The sequence below is a fragment of the Pantherophis guttatus genome, chromosome 5, assembly GCF_059756535.1.
Source record: "Pantherophis guttatus breed Tessera chromosome 5, ASM5975653v1, whole genome shotgun sequence".
NCBI lineage: Eukaryota > Metazoa > Chordata > Lepidosauria > Squamata > Colubridae > Pantherophis > Pantherophis guttatus.
In genome coordinates, this window is record NC_142067.1 from 44,185,575 (window position 1) to 44,209,757 (window position 24,183).

At 35.3% G+C, this 24,183-nt stretch overlaps 1 protein-coding gene across 11 annotated transcripts in view; it reads left to right on the forward strand.

The window, feature by feature from the left end:
• GBE1 (1,4-alpha-glucan branching enzyme 1) overlaps window positions 1-24,183 on the forward strand; it is a 167,197-nt gene that overhangs the window by 91,538 nt on the left and 51,476 nt on the right. For all 11 annotated transcript variants that reach the window (XR_015734452.1, XM_087895005.1, XM_087895004.1 and 8 more), the window contains 5 exons: window positions 8,443-8,558; window positions 8,688-8,815; window positions 10,894-10,992; window positions 15,487-15,597; window positions 17,286-17,457. Coding sequence is in view for 10 of the 11 variants with exons in the window: in XM_087895005.1 (XP_087751131.1) it covers window positions 8,443-8,558; window positions 8,688-8,815; window positions 10,894-10,992; window positions 15,487-15,597; window positions 17,286-17,457 (626 nt within the window). In the remaining variant the exon portion in view is untranslated. The remainder of the gene's footprint in view (window positions 1-8,442; window positions 8,559-8,687; window positions 8,816-10,893; window positions 10,993-15,486; window positions 15,598-17,285; window positions 17,458-24,183) is intronic.

Consider the following 24,183-nt stretch of genomic DNA (forward strand, 5'->3'; position numbering starts at 1 on the left):
GTGCGTCTTATACTCTGAATGTAGCCCTGCCTACCCACCGGCCCCCACCCTTCGGCCTCTGTGCAGCCTCTTCCTGCCTGCAGAGATTGCTACTGACAACAGCTTGTGTTTTGGGCTCAGCGCATTGCATTTTTGGCCTCCAAATGTTCCATTTGAGAGCCCTTCAAGGCTGTGAGGATCGCCAAAGCACATTGCTGCTGATCACCACCAGAAAATGCAATGCGTTTGGAGGCTTAAAACCAAACGTGTGGTGCCCAAAATGGTTACCTCGAACAGCTGCTGCCTTCTCTTACCGCTTCCAAGCTTCACTGGAGCTCCTTCCAATGATCAGCTGTGCTTTTGAATCTTTTTATCAGCCCTAATGAGGCCTTAGCAATTTTCCGCACTTTGCCTGCTTTTCTCATTGCTGTTCCCTCCTACAATCAGCTGTGCTTTAGAAACTGTTTTTAAGCCCCAACCAGGGGCTTTTGAGCGCATGCTCAAAACCAGCGAACTAAGGCTAGGGCTAAGGATGCTAGCTAGATGAATATTTGGTAGGCAGAATTTTTTTTTTCCTATTTTCCTCTCCAAGAACTAAGGTGCATCTTATACTCCGAAAAATACAGTACTATGCAAACAAATAGCTGATTGTTGGAATCAGCTTTCAAATAGAATTTTATATGTGTAAACTGGACAAACAAATGTAATATAGAATGGTTTTGTTATTGTTTTAGTTCCCTTTCATAATATTCTACTCCATTTTTCTCCATGCTAGTTTTCTTTCCTTTTTTCTCTGCCCCTCTCCCCATGAAATACTGATTCAATTGCCCGTTAAGATCTGCCAATTCTATTTTTTTTAGTTTTATTTTTTGAGAGGCAGGTAAGTATTTTTCATCTTTCAGTATGGAAAATCATTGCCATTTTTCTTCTTTCATATGTAAGTTATTTCTTTGATATATGTGTGTATATATCTCTGTATGTAAACATAAAGCCTCTTTGGTGTAGTGGTTTAAGACATCAGGTTAGAAATTGGGAGACCATGATTTCTAAGTCCACCTTAGGCATGAAGCCAACTGAGTACCTTTGGACCAGTCACTTATACTCAGCCTTAGGATGACAGATCTGCTGGATAAGTAATATTTTGAACAAATTTAGTTACATATTTCTACTGCTGTGTAAATTATATGCTCATATAAAAGAAGTAAAATAAAAAATAAATGTAATATTATTACTTTTATTCCATCATTATCAGTAACAGTAATAATAATATATAATATTTGTGAGTTTATATAAATAAAGAACAGTATTTCTGGAAATGTAGCATATTAAAATTTCAATATTCCCTCATACCCAAACCCTGAACATAAGGTTTATAATATATGCAAATAAGATATGCTACAGAAGAATAACTTTAATTTTTAATAAACATTCTTGATGGATAAAATTCTTTTTTTTTCCTCATTGCTTTTAAGTTTAAATTGGTATGGTATAATAGGAGACTTTAAATCACAGATGCCACTTTAGTTAGAAAATTTTCAAATAACATATAATTTCCCTTGAAGAATTCTGTTTCCTTTATTATCTACATTCAAACACAGCTGTGTGCAAAATCTTTAAAATGTAACTATGCTGGGGGGGACAAGATTGTATGGTAATTAAGCGATGTACTGGGATATTTATGAAGGACACTAAAAGTAATTGTTAGTTTTCGTACATTTTTATTGGTATACTTTAAAACTCATTAAGTGGTCACTCAAAATATATGAAAGAAAGGAATCTTTTAACATCTAGCAAACCCATCTAGACCAATTTTTAGATGAAGGTAAATACACATGTCCCAGGATAATGTTGCAGGATCCAATCTGAATCAGTCATCATAACCAAAGTTTTATTTTTCCAAGCTTTCAGTTCATGCTGGAGCCATCCTCAGAGAACTTCTCTCTCTCTCTCTCCAGGATATGTGCACTGGGCTGTTCCATGTGTTATATTTATATGGTGCCTGATTGTGTATAACTTTTAGTTGTTAGACTGTTGATGGCTGGCTATGAAGTAATATATTGTTGTTTCCTTTTGCCACTGCACGCTTGACTCCTAAGTATTAGTAGGCTGGTGGTAAATCAGACTGACAAGGCACCTCTTTCCCAGGCTTCAATCATTTCTCTGGCTATTTTTGTCCGTGCTTGGCCAACAATCATAGTAGCTGCAAAATTGAATACATGTCCTTATTCATTGCAGTGTGAGGCTATTAACAAGTTTGGGTCTCCCTATCTAACCTCTCACTCGTATTCTTGCAAACTGGTGGATAGCTTCCTCCAGATTTGTCCTACGTGGTCGTAGGGGCAATCCATATAGGGAAACTGATAACTTACGTTTGAAGTTTCTCTCACCTCCAAACAATATTTGTAGTGCATGATTTGTCCTCATACTGTATGATAGCCTCTGGGCAGTGGGTGATGTCCACTTGCAAAGTTGTGTTATACTGCTTCTGAAATGTTCTTAATATATGACAGGTTGTGCCGTACAGTTAGTCTTGTACCTTCTTTCTTCCTTTCTCTTCCTGCATATTATGCAAGCAATTTGTGGGTACCCATTCTGCCTGAATTGTTCATGTAGGAACCTCCTCTCCAGTTGTTTTGCATGCTGGATACTACAGTGTATTCTCTACCTGTTATATAGTATTCTGATCCAACTCTTTTCATGAGACAATGAATGGTTACTGTTGAAGCTAAGAATGCATGGAGTGATGGTAGCCTTGCAATAGACTTTGGTTTTGGGGTTCTATCTTCTCATCTGTTGATAAGCACATCTAAAACTGGCAATTGTTTAGCTGTTTCTTCCTCAACTGCGAATTGTATATCCAAGAAGATGGATGTTTTTTTTTTATTTGCTGAAAATGTGGTAAGAGAAACAGAAGGTAAAAATCATTGACTTTTTCAATTTGTATATAATTTTTTAAACTAAAAAACAGGAAAGCAGGAAAGAAAATCCCAGCATGTATTAATGTTATTGTCAGAGAGGAATTTCAAATACAATCCAAATACAATTCAAATACAAAATTGCAGGTCAGGGAGTAGAAATGGTAAATATGAGATTAGTACTATTTTAGAGATCACTGAACACATTGCATTATTGTTTCAATGTTATTTCCTTACTTAAACCTACAAAATATCCATGGGTGGGCAAAAAGCAGTGGGAGTAAGCGAAACTTCAGATTTTCTGCAGGCTTCCCTAATTGATTTTCCTTATGAGAAGATAGCAGGGACAATAAGAAATTAATTCCTTCCTTCCTTCCTTCCTTCCTTCCTTCTTTCCTTCCTTCCTTCCTTCCTTCCTTCCTTCCTTCCTTCCTTCCTTCCTTCCTTCCTTCCTTCCTTCCTTCCTCCCTCCCTCCTTCCTTCCTTCCTTCCCTCCCTCCCTCCCTCCCTCCCTCCTTCCTTCCTTCCTTTGCATGTGTGAGTAGCAAAAGTCAGGAAGAGTATCTAGAAGTGGACCAGAGGTGCACAGGGGCAGCACAGATCAAGTGTGTATGTGGGTCACATGTTCAAGAAATGCTACATGAATAAAGTAGGACATGCAGGAGGTGACATAGTACAAAAAGAATGCATGGGGTTGCAAGGTATATGAGAGCTGCTGGACCATTTGGGAATGGTGCACAGGAATGGGACATGGTGCCTGGGAATGCTTGAGATTACCCAAGATGTGCTATAGAGGGACACAGTCCCTTCCCAGCAGGCAAAGAAGATGAGATGTGGGAGGGTATGTGGGGGTATGCAAGAGAGACTGTATATGCTAGGAAAGGCATGTGAGATGTGACACAAGTCAGGAAGCATGTGTGGGTGCACAAGAAGTCCTGCACAGGTTATGAAAAATATGCCAGGGATTGATGTGAGTCAGGGGCGATGCATGTGATATGCAACATGTACTGCAAGAATTGCGGAAGATATGCTGGCAGTAGTGCAGGTTGAGGAAGATGCATGGGAGACAGCATAGATAAGGAAGCATGAGGAGTATGGCATGGACCTGGAAGGGTGCATGTGGAGGGTTTCTTCCTTCATGTTCCTTTCTTCCCTTTCTTGATCAGCAGGGACGTAAGTAATTGCTGCTGAATGGGAAATAGTGAAGGATAGTGAGACAGGCTAAGAAATTGTCACAGAATTATCACATGGCTACAGTAGCAGCCTAGCAACAGTCAATAGTGCTGAAGGATTCACAACTTCAAAAAAAAAAAATTCTTGGGTGCCGTAGGTCTCAGATTTTGGACACATTCTATAAATTAGCCCATTAAGGTTTAAAAATTGTTATCCTAATGCACTATTTCTCCTAATGAAAGGTCATGACAACTAGAGTTGTAATAGTATATAGATCATATTGCCCAATGATTGAGCTTGTAAGCATATTCAATAGATGTACGAATACAAGCTGGAGACTTGGTTCATGAAATGCTTTTTTCTAGGACCAAGGATAAGCAATTTCACAACTCCCACTGATAATTCCTATTGATGCATGTAAGATCAAATGATTTGTGAAAAAGAGCCAGATACTCACAGACTTTCAGCAGTCTAGAGATTCAGGTGATCTGATCAATTTCAATTTTATAAAAGAGGACAAGTAAGGGAATAATAATGACATAAAGTAAGGGAAATTAGTAACTAAAAATATATGGGATAACTTTATGATCATGGTCGGAATTAGTTGGAAAATGAGCAGTAGCCAAAATTAGGAGTATTTTAAATTGAATCCTATAAAGGTTGGATGTTACCTAAAGAGTGTACATAGTATAACATTGGCTAGTGCCCTTCATGGCTTCATTGTCTATACTATATATTAATCTCATGGTATGAACACCAACAAGATAGTTTTATTGGTTAGTACAGAAGGCTAAACTATATTACATTTCTTGTTCTATTCTATGCCTTTTTTTCTTCATCCCTTTTTAGAACATTCACTTTTTGAAGCAAAAAAATCCCCCTCCATTTCCTTTCTTGTCTTTAACATTATATTATAAAATTAAAAATATATACATTCTTTCTTAATTAGATTATGATTGAAATGGAAATATAATGCTATATAATTTGCCCCATAATGTGGTTTGGTTTGGTTTCTTTAAAGGGTTGTTTTGTTTTGTTTTTTCTTGTTTTTCTTGTAGGTCAGTCTTGATTATTTTATTTATTCATTTATCAAGTATGTATTAGATAATATATATAAGTATAAGCATGAAATGAATACAAATAAAGGGAACATTAGGACAGGGATGGTAGGCATTCCTGATACTCTTATGCATGCCCCTTACAGACCTCTTAGGAATAGGGTGAGGTCAACAGTAGGCAGTCTTAGGTTAAAATTATGGGGGTTTGGGGATGAAACCACGGAGTCAGGTAGTGCATTCTGATTACTGATTACAATGATGATGATGATGATGATTAAATTCTGATTACTGGCAACTATGTGGACAAGTCCATATAGGTTTCAATATGTTCAGCAGATATTTGCCGTTGTTTACTTCCTAGGACTAAGAGAAACTGACTAACTCAAAGACATCAACTTGACTGCTAAGTCAGATCTCTCTCTCTCTTTCTCTCTCTCTCTCTCTGTTGTGTGTATGTATGTATATATATATATATATATGTTTGTGTATTTTGAAATAACAGAAAAAACAAAAGGAATAATACACAATAATTATAAAAAAATCATAAGTGGAATGTTAGAATTACTTGCTAGCATGGTAAAGGTTCAGTTATTGCACTAATAAACACATACATTCACAATTATTAGTGGAAGCCAGGATTATATATCATTTTAAGAACCAATAGTCATAGGTTGGAAAGGCAGGTTCTATCAAATTCTTGTTGGAGATTTTTCAGATAAAATCACTTACCAGGATTGATATTGATGCATTATTTCATCTATAAAAATGTGACTTGTCACTTCCAAATTCATAATCATAACTCTAGGGTGGATCTGGGTTCTATACCTGTCCCAGGTGGAATACTATATTCACTCTTCTTTTGGAAATTTATGCTCATTCTCCTGATATCAAGTTCTTGGTAATACAAAATAGGTAAGGATTGTCCTGGCATTTAAAACCATTTTTCTCAGTATTTTAATATTAATTTGTAAATGTCACCATATTTCCTCTTGATAAAAATGCTGCTGGAGCCCTTGGGAGAATGTTCTGACTTCTGATACAATTGCTGTGTGGCATCTTAAAAAAACATATTGCCAAAGTCCCTAAATCTCTGGAATCCATTATACCGATATTACACATACAAATGGGTCCACATAGACTTTGAATATAGGGTCCAACAACTGTCTGCCTATGGAAATACAATTCTATATATTCATGGTATAATATTAGAGAACTGAAATTTTAACTGTCGGCTAGTGGGAAATCTGTCTGAATGGTTTATTCAAGCGTACAACCATGCATTTAAAATAATGTGTTTGTTATTCTTCTGCTACACATGTACCAATTATGGTTTCCAGATCTGTTTTCTAAAAAGAGCTATTATGTTTAAGGAAAGAACTATATTATGCACATATATCAAAATGGGATTTTGTGAATCTGTACAGATGGAAGAAATTTAAAAAAAATACTACTAATACTTCTGGCTTTTCTTGTGCATTCTAGAAAAGGATTCCATTTTTATTTTTCAACATATGATTTATTTTTCTAGAGATCATTCTTGGACTCTGTATTTTCTATATCAAGCCAGGTACTAAAATGGCATAGTACTTCCTGCACTTGGTTTGGTGTCATAAGACGCACATTAGCTTTAGAGGAGGGGAAAAAAAAATCTGCCTCCCAGCATCTATCCGGTATTCCTCTGGCTAGCGTCCTTGCAGCAAATGGCCTGGTCAGCTTTAGCATGTTGTTGCAGCCCCAGCACGTGGCTTTTTAGGGCTCCACTCCATCGCGCCCACCATTGGTCAACTGAACTGAGCTGCTGCTGCCACCGGGGAACACTGGAGCCTTCGCTGCCAAGCAGCTGATTGGCAGTTGAATTGGCCTCCCAGAATACTGCTGATCAGTTGTTCTAGGCGGTGATGATTACCAACACCACCTATCTCTACCGCCGCCATTCAACGGCGGCGATCAGCAGCGGTGATCCCCACTGCCTAGAACAGTTGATCAGCAGTATTCTGGGAAGCCAATCCAACTGCCAACCAGCCGCTCAGCAACAAAGGCTCTAGGATTGAATGGCGGCAGCATCAACCCCCCTCCCCCCACTTCAATATTCACTCTATAAGACACACAGACATTTCCACCCACTTTTTTGGAGGGGGAAGTGCGTCTTACACCTTGTTTTTTCGAAAATACAACAGGGTCTTATTGTCTTTTGACCGCCGAAAAAACAGCTAGGCCTTCTTTTCAAGGGGTGTCCTAATTCCCCCCCCCAATGCACCTCGCTTGGCTGCCGGGTCACTTCTTTCACAGCCGAAAAGAGTGAGCGATGTGCGCTGCCTGGCCGCTGGGCTGAAAGGAGCGACCCACTCGCCATGTACTGGTATGAGGCGGGGGAAGTGAGCTGGGCAAAAAGTGTGTGGCAGTTCAAGCCGTCAAAAGTCCTTCTGTGTGTGAAAGAGAGAGAGAGAAAGAGAAACAGCAGAGGGAAACTGGGCAAGGAGACTAAGCCTCCCCTGCCCAGAAGCAACGTGCAGCTTCTCACAGTAACAAGAACTGCAGGCAATTCTGGAAGATTGTGGGAATCAATTGTGCCTGCAATTCTTGTTACTGTGAGAGGCTGCATGTTGCAAAGAAGAATGAAGTGGGGAAGTGGGGAGGACGAAGCAAGGCAGGGTGTACAGAGCTGCCCCATGTGTTCCGCACCAGCTTACCTGAAGGCCCTTCAGCCAGGCCACCCATGCCAAACCCTCACTGCAGCCTACCCCTAGAGAAGCCATATCTCTTCACTAACCTGCTTTCCAGCTCCGTTCTCAGCTGTATGTGCAGGGCAAGAAAAGTAGTTTGTGGGACTACAGTTAAAAAAAATAGTTCAGACCTTCCAACTTCTCACGAAAAAAAAAAAAAGATCTCGCGAAGTTGGAAGGTCTGAACTACCGTAATTTTTTTTACCTTCCTTACTCTGTGTGTGTGTGTGTGTGTGTGTATGTTTGTGTTTGCGTGTGAATATTTTTAACACCTAAAAGAAAATTATTTGTAATTGTATATATGTGTGTATAAATGATTCCCTTTCCCTTAATGATATTAACTTCATTTACCAGGGGGCTTCTTTATAACCAATTCAGTCTTTTTCCATTGAAGGTCCTAAATAGGGGAGAATCATGCATGTATTGTCTGAACCTTATCGGACAAAAAAATTATTTATAAATGTAATAAACAATAAAAGTTAGTCTTATGGTCTTATTCTTTTATCAAAAACTTGATAAAATTGTGAATATAAAAACAGTAGGAGTAGATTTATGTTGTACATTAATACTTGGGATATGTTATTTATATTTCAGCTGGGAAGTTCTGAGATTTCTTCTCTCCAATTTAAGATGGTGGAAAGAAGAGTATGCCTTTGATGGGTTTCGATTTGATGGTGTATCATCTATGCTATATCATCATCATGGAATTCGTAAGTTTAATTTGTATATCAGTGACCATAATCACAATTCAAATAATTAAGAGTTTCATCTGAAAACCTACAGTAAATCCTATAACTTGCATTTATGGCACTTGACACTGTTATTATTTATCATATTAGGTGAAGGCTTTAGTGGAGATTACAATGAATATTTTGGTATGCATGTTGATGAAGATGCACTGGCCTACCTAATGATGGCAAACTACATGGTACATATTTTGCATCCAGAATGTGTAACTATAGCAGAGGTAAATCTTAGAGTACATTAACACAATTACTTTGACTTATTTATTTGAAAGCTGTTTTAAACAAATCATTATTCAGTTACAGTTATATTAATTTCAGTTTACTAATGTTTAAGTATGATGCAAGATTTGTTAAACATTTTACTAGTTTCAGTTGTAGAATTAAATATATGCTGTAAAGTATATTCCTGTCCAAGTGTATTCCAAGACAAATCCCACTGAGTTTAGACATACATCAGCAAGTATTTCTAAGATGCAGCCTAACTATAATATGATCATTAGAATTGTCCTAAAAGTGCTTTCTCAGTTTCTGACAGAACTAAAGAAGTTTCTTGGATAAGAAGTGAAATGTCTTCAAGGAAAAACAAAATCCAGTTTCCTTTTGCCTTTTGGGACCACCACGAGTTGAATGACTGAAAATTTCTATAGAGATCATTAGAATTAGAATTCTTTTCAACAACTAACTTTCTCATGACTTAACTCTTTTATAATGTATTTATGACTTTGGAAACTCACTATACTGCCAAAGCAACTAAATTTTTATGTATCTTTGTAACAACAACCTTTATGAGGTCCTAATGTTCCTCCTATTTCTAATTCATTATGACTATTATTTGGTAAATGCAATTCTTTGTCCATGAATTATAAATAACAATATATTTGCCAGAATTACATTTAGAAGATATTGCTAGAATTGCTGTTATTACAAGTAAACAAGTACTTCTAGAAATCTTTATACGTTTTTATCTCTTAGTGTTTAGCATTTTTAACTGTTTAACATTTAAATTGTACTGGTCTTGGTCCTGGAGAAGTAATTACAATGCATTTTAAACAAAAACTGGTGAAATGCAGCAACTATGGAATGTATTAAACTTAAAATTGTTTTATTGATTTTGAGGTTCTTTTCAAATAAAATGAGTCCATCATCCAGTAAGCCATAATAAGGTGATCAGGATTCCTATTTTATAATCTTTTTGCATTTTCTCATATACTTTCTTTGTAAACAAGATATTCCTTCAATTTATTCTAGTTAAATTGAAAATTACTTCAACTTTATTTTCTAGTGGGAGCCTCTGTACAAAATGTGGAATTGATCCACTTGCTTGTGGCAGAAATAAATGAGGAGGGAAGAACTATTGATATTATTCTAAATTACAAGTGGCTAGTGTGAATTTGATCTTACATGCAAGTGAAGTGAATTCTAAAGAAAATGCACACATATAGTCTAGGGCAGATTGGTTATAATACTATTCCACAAAAAATTGAATCATAACTTATATAACTTTTTAAAACTATTCTGGGTATTTTCCAACAAAAGAGATCTAATCCAGTTTCCTATACGTTGAAAAAAATATAAGTAACAGTATTGATAATATTCCAAATCTAGAATGGGTCAACTCAGCCTGGTCAATTTTCTGCAGCCACCTTGCTGTAGCCAACTTGCCAAGGGACAATTCAATGCTGATAACTCAAGAGAGAGAGAGATTACAGCTCATCTCAGCCTTGAGGAGCTTCAAACCTAAAGCAAGACAAGGCCCGACGCAATTCATTTGTCCCTTTCTTGAATTATCCTGCATTGAATTGTCTCACGGTGAGTAGTCCCGGGGTGAGACAACCAGGGCAAGATGCTGGAGTAAGTCAGCTAGGGCGAGTTGTCCTAGACCCTTCCAAATCTACTTCTGTTATACAGAAGTATATAAGTATATTAATTAATTAATTATGCAATTAATTATTAGCAGGTGAAAAGACAGTTTGAATAGCCATCAAACTGTTGTCCTTCATTAGTATTTTCATTAGTATGTATTTCAAATACATATCATGTACTGACTAATATTCACAGTATTTTGCAGCATGAGAAAAAATATAAATAGGAAACAACTTGCTTTCATAATGTTTATGCCATAGGAATTGCAGATTAATGTATTGTGATTCTTTAATATTGAATGAGATTGAAAATATTTTCATTATTTATGACTGAATAGTAATTCTTTTGGTGGATCTCTCTCCTTATTTTCAATTCCAGATATTCTTATTTTATGTTATTTTATTACTTATCAACTAACTTTGTATAATTTTTCCAGGATGTGTCTGGAATGCCAGCACTTTGTTGTCCAATAATTGAAGGAGGATGTGGATTTGATTACCGGATGGCCATGGCAATTCCTGACAAATGGATTCAGGTGAGAATTGATTCCTTCTGTGCTTTGCCACATTTTTCACTCATGCTTCCATTGGTAAAGGTAAACATAAAGCTTTCCCTATCCACTCGTATCTGACTCTAGGAGGCAGTATTTCCAGCCAAGGGAGCCAGCATTGTCCAAAGATTCTTTCGTGGTCAATCTGGCCACCAGGATTCTACATTGAGGTACATGGAATGCAGTTACCTTCCCACCGAAGTAGTACCCTATCTACAATATTTGCATGCTTTCAAACTTGTAGGTTGACAGGAGCTGGACCGAGTAATTGAAGCTCACCCCATCATATGGTGCTTAGGTCTTGACGGCCCAGCATCTTAATTGCTAGGCCACCACATCCCCATTTTCCAATACATGTAATTAAATAATATCAAGTAATTATAATATGACACATGCGTCTATGAACTGGGTTTCCATAATTTAGACAAGAAAAATGTAGTAATCACCCACTCACTCCTATTCTCTGTTCTAATTTTTTTTACCAAAGAAGAAAGAAAATGCCTTCTATATTTATTTAGCCAATTTTCCCAATTTGTGTTTTTAGCATCTAATTAAAACTCCCATGTGTATTGGAATTACAGTTCCCATCATTCTCAGCCAGTGGTCTCAAAACTAATCTGGAAGCTTCAGAAAGTTATGCTTATATAGAATACTAAGCTTTGTGTCTCCAAAGTTCAATGTAACATATGACTAATTATTCTACAATTATATTTGATTGTTTGGCTTTTATTTTTGTGGTTTTGTGGACAGAATTTTGATAATCCTTACAGCAAGCTTAACTCCTAACAAAATGGAGATTAAAAATGTATCTGTTATGCACATGAAATTGTACAATGATTTTATAATACATTAATTGCATATTTATGAATCTAGCACCTTAACTATTGCCAAACATATTTGTACAAAAAGCTTGCCAATGTTGCACTCTAGTGATAAAAACTAAGAGCAAATATTTTTAATTTCTTTAAGAACAAAAACAAAAAAGATGAACGCTAAACAAATGGAAGCTTTTCTTGGAGGTTATTAATGTTTCCATAAATAGAGAAATAATTGAATTTTGGAAAAATTATTTTAGAAGCATTACTATAAATTAAGACATTGCACCTGTGTACAGATCTATGTTTATAAGCTTAACATAATAGTATATATCTTGAGTCAGACCTATATGTAGTATAGGTCTACATACATTCCTACATAGTGTAGTATAATAATATATTTCATCTTTGTAAAATATGCAATTGTGTATCCCTTAAATATGTATATTATTCTACAGAACAATTCATTTTTAGGTGTTTAAACACATACTTTTGAAACAAATTTGATCTTTTTCCTGTAGACAGAATATTTATTAATGTTGCTTCAAGGTATATTTTCCCTATCATTAGCTAATTTCTTTTTAAGAAGTCTAAAAATGTTATCAGATGACGTCAAAGGCATATTGCTAGTACAGATCATTTATTAATTGTAAAAAGATTCTCTCATTCTTGTGCAATTGTAAATCTATAAACCATAAACCACAGGTCAAAAATTTTCATAATGTAGTATTTTTTCTTTTATGTACACTGAGAGCATATGCACCAAGACAAATTCCTTGTGTGTCCAATCACACTTGGTCAATAAAAAATTATATTCTATTCTAGTCTTCATTATGTCAGCTGATACTTGGTTTATTATCAACTAATTCTTGCAGAATAGTGGAAAAGAAATCTTTGTCTTTCTTCTCCTAATGTAAAATGCAGCTTAAAGTTTTGGCATTGTTTCTTGTCCAGAATAGGCATAAATTCTTATTCGTTTGTCTGTCCTTTAATTTCTTCAAAGTTACATGAGACATAGATGCTATTGTTTATAAAATAATTTCAAAGAGTAAAAAAGGGGGGGAAAATAAATAAAAGTCAGATGTGACATAGGCAAATTGTCGTATTACTTCTCAATAATGTTCCTATTTGATTCACACAGGATATTGTAAATTAAAGATATATAGTACATGTCAGTGCTATGGGAATTTAGAACAGAAAAACATAAAGTTTTGTTTCCTTTAGTGATTAAAATTGAAGATTGGAAAAGTTTATGTTTGCCATGTGTCCTTCACTGTCTTGATTTGTATTTTTAATTAACATACTCCATATTTTAGCAGAATTTATATTCTATGTTTGTCTTCATTTGGATAAGATTTCCTTTTTTATTTTTTGGTTTTAATAGCAAATCTGATTCTGCTTTGGGTTAACATGAGCTTTCACAATGATGCTCATTGCGTTCAGTGACGTTCTTGTGATTTTGATATAGGATTTTGTGCTTTCTTTAACATACAGAATAACATTCCTAATACATATTTCCCCATCTTATTTCACAGCTTATGATAATAATGACTCGCTCATTATTCAATTTCCACCAAAATTTTGTAATGCTTGCTAGATTTAACAATTTAACTCCCATTTTAGCACAAAATTTGCTGGTACTATAGTTCCACCCAAGTATATCAGGACCATTCAGCTTTCTCTAACTAGAAATTATCTGTCCCACACTCAAATCCCTTCATCATCTTTGTATTCTTGACTAATTGAAGCTTCCAGTTATTCAAGAAAAACAGAATAACAAGGGACCTTGGAGGTCTTCTAGTCCAACCCCCTGCTCAATCAGGAAAACCTATACTATTTCAGGCGAATAGTTGTCCAATCTCTTTTTAAAAACCTCCAGTGATGGAGCACTCACAACTTCTGGAGGCAAGTTCTTCCACTGATTAATTGTTCTAACCATCAGGAAATGTTTCCTTAGTTCTACGTTGCTTCTCTGCTTAATTAGTTTCCATCCATTGTTTCTTGCCTTCTGGTACTTTGGAAAATAAATTGACCTCTTCTTCTTTGTGGCGGCCTCTTAAATAGTGGAACACTGCTATCATGTCACCCCTAGACCTTCTTTTCATTAAACTAGACATACCCAATTCCTGCAACCGTTCTTCATACATTTTAGCCTTCAATGCCCTAATCAACTTAGTTGCTCTTCTTTGCCGTCTTTCTAGAGTCTCAATTGGCCTAAATGTGGAACCTTACTTTTGTCACCATTGAATTTCATTTTATTAGACAGAGCCTATTGTTCAAGTCTGTCAAGATCCTTCTGTATCTGAGCATATTTTCTGGAATGTTGGCTATACCCGCCAGCTTTGTATCATCTGCAAATTTGTGAGTTCCCCGTGTATCCCTTAGTCAAAATATCTTGGGATACCCCACTGCATACTTCCCTCTATGTCAATGCCGTTCCAATGCTGGCCCAGGTAGCATGCATTGCAGTAGTCCACACAGGAGGTGACCAAAGCATATGTGACTTTGCACAGTAAAGTTAAATACATAATTAGCAAGGTCTAAAGTTCTCTGTCATCATTCTGACACTGTAATATCACATTACTTCATTGTGGTATTTATTGTTACTTTTTATTTGCACACTACTCTTCAAATACTGAATGAAGGAGAATATACATGCCCCAGGATATTGTTGCAAGATCAAATCTGGGTTGGTCACCGAGATCAGAAATTTAATCTTCCAAACTTTCAGATCATGCTGGAGCCCATCCTCAGGGTCCTTCTCTCTAGCAGAGTGTGTGCTTTGGGCTATTCTGTGTGTTGTATTTATATGGTACCTGGTTGTGTGTGGCTTTTTAGTTGCTGATTGGGGTGCTGATGGCCAGCTATTAAATTGTTGGCTTAATTTTTTCCTTGTACTGCCAAGCCCTCACCTCCTGAGTACTTGATAAGCTGGTGGTAAATCAGCGCTCTTGTTGATCAACTCTTCCTATATTGTATGCCATAAAATTAAATACACAGAAATAATTTACCTTATTTCAATTAGAGCTAATACATTAATCAAAGGATTATGCAGCATTGCATAGCAAGAAACAAGCAGATAGAGTGGTGAAATTTGTGTTTAATCAACCATAAAAGTGATGGCATGTAGCCCCTACTGTTTTACAGAAATAGAAAGAAAATGAATTTAAGATATGAATAGTTAATAAGTTGTTGGCAGACATTTTGGAAGAAAAATAATGCTTTACTTCAATTGTTATGTATATTAAAGACAAGCACAACTTTACTGGTAACTTTATGAAAAAGTCCTTGCTATGTTCTTGGCTATGATAGAGGCATAATTTTCTTTTTCTATTTTTTGAAGAAGGAGGATCTTATATTTTACTTTTGATTTTAGTTTACAGCCATGCAATTTTCTGAAGATTTCTTTTTCAAATATTAAGTAGGCCTGACTTTGTTTGAATTATTTCAAGATACGTCATGTTTAGTCATGTTTTGTTAATTGTTGTGTGCTATATTAGTTGTGCTATGATGTGAAACTGGACCAGAATCACATCTCACACACGGTAACTTAACATTTCAAAATTTATGAATGAGACACTGATCATGAACAGTTTAATACTGTAGGATAAATTGAAAAAAAATGATAAGAAAATAATTCAAAATTATCCTTTTTAATTTTCAGATCATTAAGGAGTGTAAGGATGAGGACTGGGACATGGGAAACATTGTGTTTACTTTAACAAACAGGCGATATGGAGAGAAGTGCATTGCCTACGCAGAGAGTCATGATCAGGTATTGTAACAATTCAGCAGTTCATGTCCACAACAATTAGAATTAGATTGCAGCTATCCATCTTTAAAATATAAAGGAAAAAAAGAGAAAAAAAGAAATACGAATTACTTAAAAAAAAAAAAGGCTCCGTTTTTAAACACAGCATTACAGAAATGCTGTGAAAGCCAGTACATATCATCTGTCCTTGACTGAAAATCTGGAATGACATTCTGGTTTTTTTTCTATTGTAAAAGAGTTATATGTTTTGTTATGTCCCATGCTTGACAGATATATAGTTCTTCAAATAATAATATATTCCAGATAGTTTGTATGTGGTTCGGAATCAACTTTAAATCATATTATTCTTCCCAAAAATCCTATTAAGAAATTATGAATACTACTAACTCAAATGGGACAATACTGAGATGAACCCACCCTAGCCAGCCTATAGAAAATCTGAAATTAAAATATAACAAATGTCTGAAAAATTATTCTATCTTTCTATCTCTTGTTTTCTCTCTCTCTTGTGTACTTTTCTATTTATTGCTACAGTTAATGGGTTGATGGAATATGATAGAATAATCCAGAAGTCATATCTTGAAACTGCTTCAGATTTTCCATAAATTAAGCCTATATTTCATAGGTATACAATGTAGAAATAAACATTTATTTAAGTATTACTTAAGAAATATTTTAAAAAATAAGTATTTCTACATTATATAACTTGAAAATGTAAAATGTCTTCGTTGTCCTCAAATACTCAATATCCCCAAATATTAACTTTCATCAATAGCATATTTTCTTGCTTTTGATCATTATCGATCACCAGAAAGCAGTCAGTATATGACTGGTTTCATCCCTCATGGAATTCAGAAGGTACAGAAGGTCTTTATAGTTAGTTCAGACTCTTCTGTTTCTGATTTTATACACAGAGAAATTCATAAATGCACTCACCGAGTTGTTAGACAATGGTAAGCAATTTACTAATTGCTAAATAGGGAAACAAAGGAAATTTGATTTCAAACCCAAAATATCTTGAGATAAAACTTTCCTGAGTAGTTTCATATTATAAGATCTCCTAGATCCTTCCAGTCCTAATTCTATGAAACTATATTTCATAGAAATATGCAGAACAGTAGTTAAGATTCAAGATTCAGTTCAATGTTCAGAGAGCCAAGCAAGGTTCATCAGCCAGTCCAACAATCAAAGTATCATATTTCTTACACAAGCAGAAGGCAATAATTCTCGAGAAATAGGAAATCAGATGAGTGTTTCCAACAAGGTTACGTGAATCAGAGATGCCTCAAACAAGGCTGCAACCCACTTTTTTAAAAAAAAATTGCAAGTAGAGCTGAGAACAGAACAAAGACACTTAATGAGGCTCTTTGCCAAGCAAGATTGTGCCTTGCTGATTGTAAAACAAAATGACACAAACTATTCTAACAGGAATGGATGAAAATCATGTGAATATAGAATGAAAAAATACATCTTTAGGCAGGATGAAGTCATGAATGAGGGCATAATAGAAGATAATAATTATATATCTCTAGTGTCAGAGCTCAAAGTAAAAAAACATATATTACTCATAAACACAGAATACCCTATATTCATCTATAAGATGTCCTTAATTTATGTCCTATAAAACATTAATATCATAAAAGATTTTTTTTCTCTGCCTCATTTCTTGCCTCATTTATTTATTTACCAAGGCCCTTGTTGGTGATAAGACTTTGGCTTTTTGGCTGATGGATGCAGAGATGTATAACTATATGAGTGTTCTGTCACCTTTCACATCAGTTATTGATCGAGGAATACAGCTTCATAAAATGATACGACTCATTACTCATTCTCTTGGAGGAGAAGGCTATCTCAATTTCATGGGTAAGTCATTTGGGATATTACTTTCTGATTTCCTTCAGCATAGTATACCTTGTGATGACATTTTCTTTTACAAATTAGACATGTTTATTGAACTTAGTTAAAGGCTATAGAATGATCCTGTACATGTATAATGAGGATTTCCATTAATTTCCATAGATGTTGCTCCCAGTTGAGGTGATAGTCGATAGCAACCTAAGCATGATTATAATTCATAAATGGTTGATTGTGCTGCACAATTGAGCTTGGAAGAGATTTGTGTTTGTGCTATTGAATAATTACTGATCTATTATAATATTTTATTGATTTATACAAATATGAGGCAAATTAATTTAGAGATTTTTGTAACTGTCTTACCAAAGGCATATGGCTCTAGGATCTTTGTGTGCTTTTTGGTAAGTAAATAAAAATGTTCCCACTTTTATGACTGGATAAGTAAGTATAACTACTGTCAAATTTGAAATAGATTTCTTAAATTATATTTTATCCACAAGAATATGTTGGCTAATATTAACAACTAGTAAGAATAAGAATAACTAGTAACCTAGCAATTGCATTATTCTCCTTCATGTTGGCTAACTATATTTGGTTATGAATCTGAACATATGTGCTTGACTGTTTCTGCTATTTCTGGCACTGCTTACATTAAAATTTGTGCTGAAGGAAGCACAACATTCTGACTATTCTGTAGTTTGTCAGAGATAAACAAGTTCTTCAGAAACAAAGTTATAAACTGAAGACATTTCTTCTGCCTTCTAGATGTCTAAAAGTATTAATTTACTTAAACATAAAACAATAATTGTTTTAATTTTTGTATTCTCATATTGTGTAATTCATTTTTATATCCTGTCACTTCATATCAGCTTCAAGAATAAATTTCTATATGACTAGTTGCAGATTAGGCAGAAAAATATATTTATCCTCATCAAAGTATGTTGCATCTCATCTACAAGTAGATAAGTAGTAATTTATGAGTTCTCTCTCTCTTTTTCTTAGTAAAAACAGTCTGACTGCCCAAGTCTTTTTTGGGGAAGATAGTCATTATTTTGTAGTCATTCACGTGATGCATGTGATATATATTGTGGCGCTAATACTATTCAGTTAAAGATACAGTAAAATGATTTGTTATTGCCTTTTTAAAAACTTGTACTAGATGATTACAAGAAAGCATTTTCACAATTTGTTCCAACTGCTTACTTGATTAATATTGGAACGCTGCTAAGGACAACATGTGATTTTATTGTGGCAGGGATTTAATTTTATATACCTGTGTAATAGATGAGAACCAAATTCCTGAAAACTATGTTTGATGCCAATTGTGGAAATACATTTTTTGAAAATACCTTGCCTTTCAATCTTAGCACAACTAGGTGAACCACAAAGAGACTGTTATAAATGGTATTTAAATCAACTGACTAGTCTAGGAAAGCCAATTTAGGCAATATATCAAAAATATTTTGTTGGAATAAGTTATTCTCTAGAGCAGGGGTGTCAAACCTGTGGTCCGCGGGCCACATACATCATGCATTGGCCACGCCTACCCCCCATTTAGCAAAGGGGAAAGATGTCACAATACGTCACATGACAATAACGTGACACCACAAGTTTGACATCCATGCTCTAGAATGAGCAATACTCTTTCTAAATTAAGAAACAAAAACGAAAGTTCTTTTTTAAAAAAGGCATACAGGACATATAACAAAATGAAAATATTAATGAAAATGCTGAAACTGCAAGGATAGGGTTAGTGAAACTAAAAATCAATATGTTTTGCTACGATAGTGAAAAATAACAAAAATGGGCTTTTGGACAACAAAAGGAAAATCAAGAAAGCATAAGTGATAACAGATAAGCTCAGTATGCTAGAAATGGTTAGTGGACAAAGAAGAAAGGTTTGATAACTTGGCTTGATAACTTCAAATCTGATGCAAAGGTGAACATCCAACAATTGAAAGAAGCTGTGCTTGACAGGATAGCATGGAGATCACTTTCCTGTAAAGTCACCAAGAGTTGGAGACAACTAAATGGTTAAAAAACAACAAAATACAGTTTGTGATGCAATATTCATGCTGGTTATGGACAGAAGAAAAATAAAGAGGACCAATATTTGTAAATATTTTGACATTTTATTGCATTTTAGCTCAGCAATGCAATCAAATTTAAAGAACAAAGTAAATAGAATGAAAGTGAATTGGGAAGTCAAACAACATTGTTTTTCTGGCATAAAATGCTAATTCATTACTTTCATCACACATATCCAATTTTAAAGGAATATTTTTGTTGTTTGTTATTGTGTATTGCACATATCATAGTTTCATATTTGAGTACTTTCCCTGCTTTTTATTTCTTGAAATTGCAGTTTGTATTTTTTGAAAAGGAAATAATGATCATTTTGTTGTTCAATGAGCCATTAAATATGTAACAATCTAGAATATATAATGTCTTATGTAGTTAAGTTGATTGCTAGAAATTTTATTCAAATATTATGAGTTTATATAATTATGGTGTACTTTAAAAGCTATGTTTTATAAATCAACTTTTCTGAACCTACTCATATTGAGAAAAGCAAATTGTAATGAAACACATTTTATCACATATAAGCATTTTTGGTGCTCTGAAGTGAGTCTTTATAATAAGTTTATATTTTGATTTTGTATGTATTACTGACTTTGTTCATAATACATGCTGAAGAATACAAAGCTGTTTATTTCTTGTGTTTCAAGCACAAAGAACTTTTCAAGATAGGCATCCAGCCTAGAATTTGATCTCAACAATTTATGATCACAGATTTATGTCCAGAAGAGGAATTTTTTATAGAGGTGCAACTTTTCATTTCAAATGTGTGTGTTCTAAATAGTGTCTTGATATTCTAGAATAGATAATGTAAGTAAGTCTAATGAAACAAATTATGACTTTTTCATAGTCAGAATCATGTGTAATCACAAATTATTTACTCCAGTACCAATGCACATTTTCCATTGCTTACTACAGTCTTCTCATCTTTTTTCTTTATCCAGTTGTTCTAAATCAGTGGTGGGTTTCAAATTTTTTTACTACCAGTTCTGTGGGTGTAGCTTGGTGGGTGTGGCATGGCTTGGTGGGCATGGCTTGGTAGGTATGGCAGGGAAAGGATACTCCATTCCCACCCCACTCCAGGGGAAGATTACTGCAAAATCCCCATTTCCTCCCAATCAGCTGGAAATTGGGAGGCAGAGAATAGATGGGGGTGGGGCCAGTCAGAATTTTTACTACCGGTTCTCCGAACTACTCAAAATTTCCACTACCGTTCTCCAGAACTGGTCAGAACCTGCTGAAACCCACCTCTGGTCTAAATCCACATATTTAGATTTACACAGTACTGACTATCCATAAAGAGTAGTCACTTGGTAATAGTAGTTGAAATAGAATTAATATACTCATGATGTATTTGAAAGTTTGTTTTAATTTTAAAAAAAGCTTAAAGTGAAATTGGATCATTTTTCTCCCTATGGTTTTATCAAATTACATAACATTTTGTTCTATTTTTAGAATTTCAAAGTCAGTAGTTCTGTACTAGTTAACTACAGGTAGTCCTCAACGTATGACCACAGTTGAGCCCAAAATGTATGTTGTTAAGTGAGAAATTTGTTAAGTGAGTTTTGCCCCTTTTTATGACTTTTCTTACCACATTTGTTAAGTGAATCACTGAAGTTTTTAAATTAGTAACACAGTTGTTAAGTGAACCTGCCTTCTCTATTGTCTTTGCTTGTCAGAAGATCACATGACCCTGGGAAACTTCAACCGTCATAAATATGTCAAGCATCCAAATGTAAATCATGTGATCATAGGGATGCTGCAATGGTCATAAGTGTGCAAAATAGTCATAAATCACTTTTTTCAGTGCTGCCTACCAGATTGATTTCACCCCACACCAGGCAGAGTCCCTCTACCAAGCCTGGTATCTCCCAATGATATTGGTAGAAAATGTCCATGGTGAAAGCCAACTGGCATTTTGGCATGGGGCAATTGGAGCCACCCGGGTTGCAAATGACTTGCTGCAAGTGCTATATGCCAAAATCCCACTTTTGACTTTTTCAGCAAGCATCTTAGAGAGTGGAAGGGCTGTCTGTCGGATGGATTTCACTCCAAAATCAGTCTGACCATATGCACACAGAAGGGAAGGGAACTACAATGCAGGGTTGAAGAAAAGAAACCTGGGATCATGAAGATCTAAACTTCTTTTCTATAGCCCTGTGCTACAGTTTCCTTCTATACATGGAAGGCAGCTCTTTTGGCCCATCCACTTAACCTATATGTTTGCTTAACAACCACGATGGAGAGAGCCAGGATTGCATCATTGAGCTGGGGAGAGGGGTTTCACATGGACCTGTCACTTAGCCACAATGACTTATAATTAAAATTCTGGGCTCAATTGTGATCATAAATTGAAAAGTAGCTTTCCTATTATTCCATTTTTAAAAAATGGCTAATAGACCATTTTATAATATATTTTTCTAAAAGCAATAAGGAACGATTTGATGAAGCATCTTTTTATAGCATTGGTATTAAGCATTTATATTTTTATTCTTGTAATTTGACAGTCTATACCAGTGATGGCTAACCTTTTTGGCATCGTGTGCCAGGAGGAGGAATGGGGCGGAGGGGTCAAGTGTGTGCCCACACCCATAATTCTATGCGCCCCGCCTCGTGCATGCACGTGACCCCCCCTGCTCCCCCCGCTCCTGGCACACGATGGCCCAGTAGGCCTGTTTTTCTCTCTCACCTGGCTCCAGAGTCTCTCTAGGAGTCTGGGGAGGGCGAAAATGGCACCGGAAGTTTCTGGCCTCTGGAGGGCCTCCAATGGGGTGGGGAAGGCCATTTTCGCCCTCACCAGACTCCTAGAAAGGCTCTGGAGCCAGGTGAGAGATAAAAATGGGCCTTTCCCACCACCTCCCAAGGCCCTCCGGAGGCAGGAAACAACTTGTTTCCCTACTTCTGGTGGGCCCAGAAGGCCCAGAAATCAGCAGGCATGCCCACTGATATGACTACATGTGCCACCTGTGGCATACGTGCCATAGGTTTGCCATCACAGGTCTATACTATAAATATATGTATTTCTTCTATGGCTCAACTTGATGTCATTTTAGAAAATATTTCCTATTGAAAATGTAAGTGAGCTTTGTTTGGATAAATTTAATTTGCTCAGTGGGAAACATTCACTCATGTGAATTTCATTGTTCATGCAGTAAACAAGGTGTTGTTGTGTTGAATGAATGTATCTGTTACTATTGAAGGTAGATCATTGTTCAGGATGAGAGCCAGGGCCACATGCTTTCTGTATATAAAATGCCAAACACTATCTTAAGGTAAAGCATTCATTCATCAAGTCATATGGAAGGTCTCAGTCATTGTAAATACAGTAACTGTAAATCAGAATGGAAAATATTGCAATAGATAAATAACATCGGTTCTGAATTTCTTTTTCATACAGTAGTGCTAATACAATGATGAATACACACAGATGCATTTTTCAGATTTCTGTTTTTATTTACACAAACACAGCGGCATGATTTGACCACCCTAAACAAAGAATTGCTTTAACTCTTGGGTAAACTGCAGAAATGTCTGAAGACCTGGCTCTGTTGACTTGCTTGGACTGTGAGTGAGAGGGACAGTTTTTAAATTGGATATATAAATAAATATAATTATATGCAGTCACAACTGCAAAGTTACCTATATGGACAGTAAGCCTGCCAGACTCATTTCTTAATCATGATGGGAAATAATTAAACAACATATATAGAGGGATTTTTTTTTTTGCAGTGAAAACAAAATTTCTTTCAGTGAGTTAAACCTTTTTTCAATATTGTATAAAATTGCAAATAAATAAGCAAATAAGTAAGTCAGAAAATTTTGAACATAAATGCATATAATAATTGAAAAGATTTTAAAGACTAATGTACAACTGAAATAAGAGATGTATCTTTTGGGTCAAATGGACAGACAGCTGGAAAATATCATGGAACTTTTTATAATTTTTTATACTATAAAAAACTGCTGAGGATGTTGCCTAGCCTGGTAATGAAACATTTGGAAATGAACCCACAAACTCGGAGAATGAACCTTTACCCTCAGTTTTTATACTGTCTGTATGGCAGTGGTATTATTATATGGTCAAAAGTGGAAGGGTAGAGCATTACTCACAATGGAGGAATGATTGCTGAAGATGAGAGATCTTGCTGAGATGATTGACATATTTTTTGTACTTTTGTCTTTTCTCCTCCTTTCTCCTCTTTATTTTACATTTTGTTAGTTTTTATCTTTTTTAAAAAAAAACTTGTAACAACATTTATACAAAAATTATAAGTTTATTTGTCCATGTATAAATTTGTAGATTTGAAACTTTTTCTTTTAATTTATGGGACCTGATCCAGATTTGATAACATAGATATAATTAATTTGGAGTAGAAAAAAAGCCAATCATATCTGATGATGAAGTAGGGAAAAGTAATGCAAGTCTAGATCAGGTTAGCATTTTTGATGTTGGGATACCGGCCTTAGAATACTTTTGATGCTTGCAGAACAACATATATAAAGATAAATCATTTTGTACAAGCTATAGTGGAAAATCATGCAGGTTTATGAAAAGTAGATTGCAAATTGTTAACCTGAAAATATATAACTCGAAAGAAGATACTCTTTTAGTGTTAGTATATTCCTCATGCAAGAAACCTATTTTCTAAAGGAGTG